This window comes from Sardina pilchardus, chromosome 9 (genome assembly GCF_963854185.1).
Source record: "Sardina pilchardus chromosome 9, fSarPil1.1, whole genome shotgun sequence".
In the NCBI taxonomy this organism is placed as follows: Eukaryota; Metazoa; Chordata; class Actinopteri; order Clupeiformes; family Clupeidae; genus Sardina; species Sardina pilchardus.
In genome coordinates this window covers 12,767,081-12,774,580 of record NC_085002.1, presented here as the reverse complement: position 1 = coordinate 12,774,580, position 7,500 = coordinate 12,767,081, and the positions used below count along the sequence as shown (strand labels likewise).

Sequence of the window (7,500 nt, the reverse complement as noted above, 5' to 3'; positions counted from 1 at the left end):
AAGAACAAAAAAGTAACGTTTTTGCTCAAAACGAACCGACCCAAAATGAAAATCATTCTGTTTTCCGTCCCCGATTGAAACATTTAGAAAGTGCAAATCAACCATACATTTCCTCTTTTGGAGAGGCAAAAAAGTTTAAAAATATATATATGTATTAAAAAACACACTTCCTCAGGAATTTGTACCACATACGAGAAAAGCGAGAAACACACAATCTAATATGGAAAATAAATTACATTTCCTTTTTTTATTAGCATTGTCTATCATATGGGTAAAGGGACACAAAGTAATGCGATTCTAGTAATGATAGTATTTTGAAAGTTGGTGTGCTATGATTGACTACAGTGTACATTTCATAATGGGTAGAAAGTGTGCTAGTGTTTGGACACTATCAATGACTTGATTTTGCACTAGGTTTGCTATGTTTTGGTAGAGTTAGTGTACAGAGAAAAACGTTTTTTACATTTCTTAATGTAGACTTAGTAGACTTTTAGAGAGTAGAGATTTAGTGAACAAAAAATAAATGTCTTTGGCTAATTTTGTTTGTCAGCCATTGTGAAAAAAAAAACATCTGTGAAGCTAAGTATCTTTCCAGGGCAGTCAGCAGAACTACTGTATTGAGAGCACATGATGAACAGTGAGACCATTACGCAACAGAGGAGAAGACCAGGCTCAGAATCCTTAGCTAAGCTTTAATGTGGGTGAGGCCATCACAAGGACCCCGTCATTTCATCACTGACTCATCCTTCCAACGCATATTACGATATGCAATGCTGAACCTTTATTTAAGGTGCAATATTTTACCGACAATCATTTCTACAGCTCATATTTTAACAAGGCCACCTCCTCACAAGCTCTTGCTGGCATAAACGCCTACTTCAGAGAAAGTTTTGAGAGGGAAGTGAGAGGGGAAGTGTTGGCAAACAACTTCTCTTAAGCAAATGACCTCTGACCTTCGCCTCAAAAACCACATCACACAGCATACATGTTCACACGCGCAATAAGAAGGAAATAACACACACACACACACACAGTGCACCAATGGTCCTCACCTTAAAGACATTCTTCCTGCTGGAGAGAGAATCAGTCCACTGCAGCTGAGCTCCCCTCAAGTCAACACTGCTCTCCGGCCGACTGTTCCCCGGCCTCTGTTGAGCATGAACAACAGACCAGGACAGAGAGTGAGAATACATATACAGTACATATACACACACACACACACACACACACACACAGAAAGAATAAACACGATATGCCCTTGTGTAATCACAATAACTATCAGCGTTGGAAAGAACTGGTAATAAAACTGATAGTGCGCATGACCCTGACAAACAGGAAACAGAGATGGCATTGTGCGGTCAATGGAACTTCCTGGCCAACTTCAAGCAGAGCATTTGCATGTGGCTATGTCCTTTGATAACGAGCAAACAAGATTTGAGTAAAAGGGGTGTAAAGGTATGAAGGTATGAGGGGGGGGGGGGGGGGGTCAGTTAGGTGAGTATCTTACCCAGCTGGCAGGGCTTTGTGTCTTGGGGTCTTTAAAGAACACCAGGCTGTTCCCCACGAGAACCACCCACGACGGGTTCCAGTTCTTCCTGCAGAACACAGCATTGTTCTCTGGCATTAGATATGGTGCAGCTGCACAGCAGACTTTTCAACTCACTTTCAAAGTGGAACTTAGTCGTTAGTCAAAGAGGATTCATCATTCTCCGGTTCTTGGGATTAGGGGGATGGCTATTCTCTAGAACTGTCAAGGGATTTTTTATATAAAAGGGTTTTTTTCAAGAATGTGTGGAGTTATACAGAAAGTGAGTCACACATCATGTCACATGAGATGCATACACACACACACACACACACACACACACACACACACACACACACAAACACACAAAGACCCACATAAACACAGACCCACACAAATACAGATGCCAACACTCACACTCACACACACACACACACACACACACAATTACCTGAGTTTCCTCCCTCCCTCCGCAATCTTGGTCTTATTCAGCAAACCAGCTTTCTCAAGTTCCTACCGGATCAGTGAAGGAAACTCAATTACACTTGTGGTGTAACTACATATGGTATGTGTGTGGTAATGTGTGGTAATGTGGTTTTGTGTGTTTTAATATGTGACAGTGTGGGTATGGATATCCGTATGGATGATTGTCTAATAAAATATAGTATGTGTGTGCCTGAGTGTGTGTGTGTGTGTGTGTGTGTGTGTGTGTGTGTGTGTGTGTGTGTGTGTGTGTGTGTGTAGACCAGTGTAGACATGTGAGTTTACATCTGTGTGTGTGTGTGTGTGTGTGTGTGTGAGTGAGATCATCTTACTGGGCTCACGCTGTCCAAGCTGTCGGGGGAGCTGGCCGGTGATGGGGGCTCCACCAGCACATGGGTCATCTGGTAGTCCTTCAGCTGCTGTGCAGACCAGGATGAGCACACACACACCACAGCAGCTTCATTAGAACTGACACATGCAGCTAGTGTGTGACCCTACAGTATGTGGACACATCTCATATCCATGGGCTGAAGATACAGGTCTCACACAGTCTGCTCTTGCCCACAATAAACTGATATGACAATAAACTGATAAACCGAAATAACATATTGATATTTCTGTTTGTGTGAGTTGAGTATAAAAGTTAAATGTACACATACGTGGATAAGAGATAAGTTAAAGTTTAAAGGCATCCAGTGCAGTTGTGTTTGTTCTTCGCTACTGGACACCCCTTCAGTTACGGTGTATTTATATTTTACCACAACTGTGTGTGTGTGTGTGTGTGTGTGTGTGTGTGTGTGTGTGTGTGTGTGTGTGTGTGTGTGTGTGTGTGTGTGTGTCTGTGTGTGTGTGTGCGCGTGTGTGTGTGTGTGTGCTTGTGTGTGAGTGAGTGAGTGAGTGAGTGAGTAGCTGCGTTTCCATTACAAATATGCGCAAAAACTTTGTCGATATTGTCTTAATGTCGAATATCACAATTTTCGCAATCGCGGTGTTTCCATTACATTCGGCTAACTAAATTAAAATCTCATGTATTCTCGCGTGCTGTAAGTCATTTGGAGACATGGCGGTTATCAACATAACCCAGATTTACACTAAATGCATTCAAATTGCCACCACGGCACGCTGATTATCAGTCATTAGGCTATAAGCCATCAGCGGAGGAGGCCTACGTTTTGGTGGGGCAGAAACATAAAATTAAAAATGACATATTTCACAGGAGTTTGTTGTAGTAGGCCTATGCTTAAATCATGTCACAGCCATGTCAGTGGAATATTTCGTAGATCAGCCCAGTTGATTAGTTTCTAGAACTAGAATCTATCTAGATTTCTTTCAGCACCGTTCTCATCACGTTAAACCAGCAAAGCATAGCAACGTTGTTGCTATGGGTAAACAAAACTAGTTGAGCGGTTGCGTAGCCTATGCAGCGTTTTTGAGAAAGTGTTGTCGGCGAGTTCACAGAGGAGCTGTGGATTCAACATTTTATAATGACACGAGCCACTTTTAATGAACAAAATATAATTTTTTTACATTATTCTCCCGGTGCCACTTCCTGTCGACAGTCTTCTTCGTCGGTTTCGTTCCTCCTAACATCCGGTTGTTGGATCACGTGACTCGTCTGATGCGAAAAAAGTGTTTCCATTGCAGTTTTGCGAAATATACAACTTTCGATACGCTCGAAATACCACCTCACCCGAGCGCAAAAACTTTTTATCGAAAAATTTGAGTTTTTTCGAAATGTGTGTGTTTCCATTAAGCACATTTCTTTGCGCAATTTAATGGTCAATGGAAACGCAGCTAGTGTGTGTGTGCGTGTATTACCTTGTGGTTTGGGGAGGATTCGGGCAGGATCATGGAGTGGGAGTGGCTCATCTGGTCTCGCCCCCTGAAGAGCGGGGAGGTCCGCCACTGGGCGCCGCCCGCAGAGGAAGAGGAGGAGTTTATGGTGTCAGAAGAAACCGCACGCTGCATGCTCTTTAGCGGGAGGGGGAGGAGACAAACACATCAGACATGCAGGGGCAGGGCATTCTCAAACAAAAACAACAAACAAAATCAAATAAAACAACTAATGGGTGTTTTTTGTAACATGCCAAAATCAGATAGTCATGAGCCTCATGTATCTGGATATGATGGGCAGGTTAATGACTGAGTAAAGATGACCAGGCTCTAGACAGGACACCACTGAATTAGGCTTTGCTCACTTTCAATTAGGCTCGCCACTCCCATAATTAGTCAATTAACAATTAACTAACGAGGAAAGAGGATCAGAGGATCAGAAGGTGGGTTTACATGGAGAGTTTATTTGTCATTCTGATTAAACTGTTCAGAATGAAAAAAATTGTGCCATCTGTTTACGTGGGGTACATTCAGGTTCTAACAAGCGCTCTAGAATCTTTGATCAGAACAGCTGTTGATGCTTTGTTTTTGCTTGAGAAGCTACAGCAGGCAGCCTGACTGACCGTATACATGGCGGTTCAATCAGAATAAGAAAGGAATACACCTCCCCTTTCATTCTGATAAAAATTCACTTCAGATTGGCAGTTTTATTCCGATCAAGGTGTGTAATTATATTTCGATTGAGACATTTTTCCGTAAAGAATCAGAGTAAAAGTGTCCATGTGAATCCACCAACTGTACCATATTCCTTCCACTGCTACCATAATTCTAATTCAGAAAAAGCTTTCCCTACAGCTTTTACCTAATGCATCATGAAAAACAGTGACCTACAATGTTCATTATGGATATAGGCCTCAGACCTTCTATGAAGTGGTCATGGTACATTTAGCTGCACTATAAGGAAGCCACAAGTAAGCATTTTTAGAGATTTAAATTTGAATGCCTGTGTTGAGAGCTGACCTCAAGATCAGGTGCAGGCTGAGATCGATAACAGAGAAAACAAATGAAGTTCCTTTCAGACAGTTACCATGACACAAACAAGAGGTGTGCTCAAAATAACATATAGTGTTACAGTGCGCAAACACTTTCAAACAGCTTTTCACACACACACACACACACACACACACACACATACAAAGGTGTGAGGTGAAAATTCTTCTCACTGAGCAAATATGGACGATTGACAAAGAGTTACCGTTTACATCAATGATTTTAGAATGTTAAAGGCACACTTTGCCGGTTTAGGTATTTTTGGCGACTGCAGAGCTGCTTAGCAAACTTCTCGTGACTTAATCCCCCCTGTACAAACTAAAAATGCTTTTGTTGTGGAGGTGAAGTATTTACAACAGGCAAAAACCAAACTCCAATGAGCTATATCTACTGACGAGGTAATGTTTCACGATTCTCACGAGATTTGCCGTTCTTGAATTGGGATTAGGGGGATGGCTATTCTCTAGAACTGTCCAGGGATTTTTTATACAAAAGGTTTTTTTTTAAGGATGTGTGGAGTTATACAGAAAGTGAGTCACGCATCATGTCACATTGCAATTGCAATTGTGCTTTACTGAGCACAATTTCCAAAGGGATTCCCCAAAAAGATGTGTACTGAAACTAAAACAAAAATGTCACCAGTTCAGTTGCCACAACAAGACGCTTTCCTGACAGTCATGCAAGCAAATTTATGTCCAGTGAAGAGGAACAAGTAGACTAGGATCACACTAAGGCAGTGGTTCTCAAACTTTTTCTTTCATTCCCCACTTTGATCAAGCTTGGCTTTCCCGAGCCCCACCTGTCCATCATCGCTCTAAGAAAGTAGCCTATAGGTCAAGCTCAAAATTGTCACATTTATAATGTCACTTGCTAAATATACATCAGTAACCAATAACAGTAGGCCTACTACAGATAAATATCAGTTCAAAAATAGAGAAATTAAAAATCTAAATCAATGACCAATAACGTCAGTTTTTTGTCATTGACAAGGTGTCAATCCTTGCTTCAAAAAAAGCTTATTTCCAAAATTACAGCAAAAGGGCCAACTATATGCTACCATTGTGTTAGAAATGAAGTTCAACACTCTCACAACCTCGTTCAAAATCTTATTCAGGTGAAGCCTTGACGCGAGCGCTTCCCTGAATGAAACAGTCCGTCTGTTGCGCATCGGGCACTACCCTCTTTATCACGACGATAGCATTTCTTTTACCTGCTGTGCGCCAACCGAGCAAAGTCCCTCAAAGTTTTCCCATTTGATGTCCTGTTCTGCGAGGTAGACTAATTGTTGAGATCAATGTTGAATAGTTCATCTGCAGTGGCCCTACTTTTGGCATACTCGCAGAATAGAATATCTTCGGCCGCTGTCAAGTTAACAAAGCGGACATAAGCAATAACTAAACCACCTTTGTAAAGTCAGTGGCCTTGTCCACTTGCAAGGCAAAACATGAGTGTTTGCGTTTGTCAAGCAGTTGTTCTTCGAGATCGCAGAACAGCAATTGTGTCGTCGGACAGATAGCCAAGATATCCTTCAATTTCACTGCGCTCGTCTCGAACATGAACGCCTTTTTTTGTTTCCGCTGCAATTAAAATTCCGACCTCAATCATTTTTTTCGGACTACGGTTCCAGGACAGACTAACATTTTCATCTGGTCAATGATAGGCCTACAAGACTCTAGATTACCTCGTTTGTGTTTGTTTTGTGAGATGAAGGTGCATTCTCATAATTATCAATAAAGGAAGGCACAGGCTACAGATTAAAAAGAAATCCCCGGTTTTTCACGTCAGCTCGCGCCCCACCTGGCACGTCTCTGCGCCCCACTAGTGGGGCGCGCCCCACAGTTTGAGAAACGCTAAGGGAAGCTCAGTCCGCCTCCTTCTCACACACAGTGTGTGTGTCGACAAGGTTATTAGTGCTGAAGCCTGTGGAGCTCTTGCTCTCATTAAGACACACTCCTGCCTCCACCGAGCAGATGGGTGCCCACTGGCCCTCACCCGCGGCTCTGCCAACTGGACACCTCTGCCACCGCGTGGCAGCCTGACGTCTGTCAAGACAAGCCATTCTCTCTCTCTCTCTCTAACATGCCATTTGCTCTCTCTCTTCCTCACTCCTTTATAGTCCCTCTCTCCCTCCCTCCCCTATAGTCCTTCTTTCTCTCTCTCTCTCTCTCTCCTGTCTGTATGACATGCAACCAGATGGCACCGCGGTTTCCCCTTGTGTGAGATGAGAAGTGCTTTGATCAGCAGAGGAGTTTGCAGACAACTCAGCAAAGATCTGAGTAGAAATGAGGACCGAGGAAAAATACTACTCCCTGGACAACATCCTACAACAGTGCGTACGACAAGTGCGTACGACTCAGGTACAGGAGATATGGAGGTTAACAAGCCCATGGGAAAATGGACCTGTGGATTTATGACCCTTTTGTGTTGGACTTGCAAATGAGGAAGCTTGAATGCATTAGCATGTCATGCAGCATGCCACGGTGGTGGCCCTGCAGGGACAAACTGTGCATCTCACCTGTCTCAGCTGCCAGCCACCATTTGCATCATGTGAATTGTGAATAAAATCAGGGGACAGCTGAAAGAGAAAGAAAAACTCTCACAGAAGAAGA

At 42.9% G+C, this 7,500-nt stretch overlaps 1 protein-coding gene across 5 annotated transcripts in view; it reads right to left on the bottom strand.

Moving 5' to 3' along the window:
- Nucleotides 1-7,500, bottom strand: part of arhgap9 (Rho GTPase activating protein 9) — a 42,629-nt gene that overhangs the window by 11,915 nt on the left and 23,214 nt on the right. For 2 of the 5 annotated variants that reach the window (XM_062545837.1, XM_062545840.1), the window contains 6 exons: nucleotides 7,407-7,466; nucleotides 3,827-3,979; nucleotides 2,341-2,427; nucleotides 1,977-2,038; nucleotides 1,508-1,595; nucleotides 1,053-1,148 (listed from right to left, as the gene is read on the bottom strand). In XM_062545837.1, the coding sequence (XP_062401821.1) occupies nucleotides 1,053-1,148; nucleotides 1,508-1,595; nucleotides 1,977-2,038; nucleotides 2,341-2,427; nucleotides 3,827-3,979; nucleotides 7,407-7,466 (546 nt within the window). The remainder of the gene's footprint in view (nucleotides 1-1,052; nucleotides 1,149-1,507; nucleotides 1,596-1,976; nucleotides 2,039-2,340; nucleotides 2,428-3,826; nucleotides 3,980-7,406; nucleotides 7,467-7,500) is intronic. The other 3 variants (XM_062545839.1, XM_062545841.1, XM_062545838.1) reach the window with 2 other exon arrangements.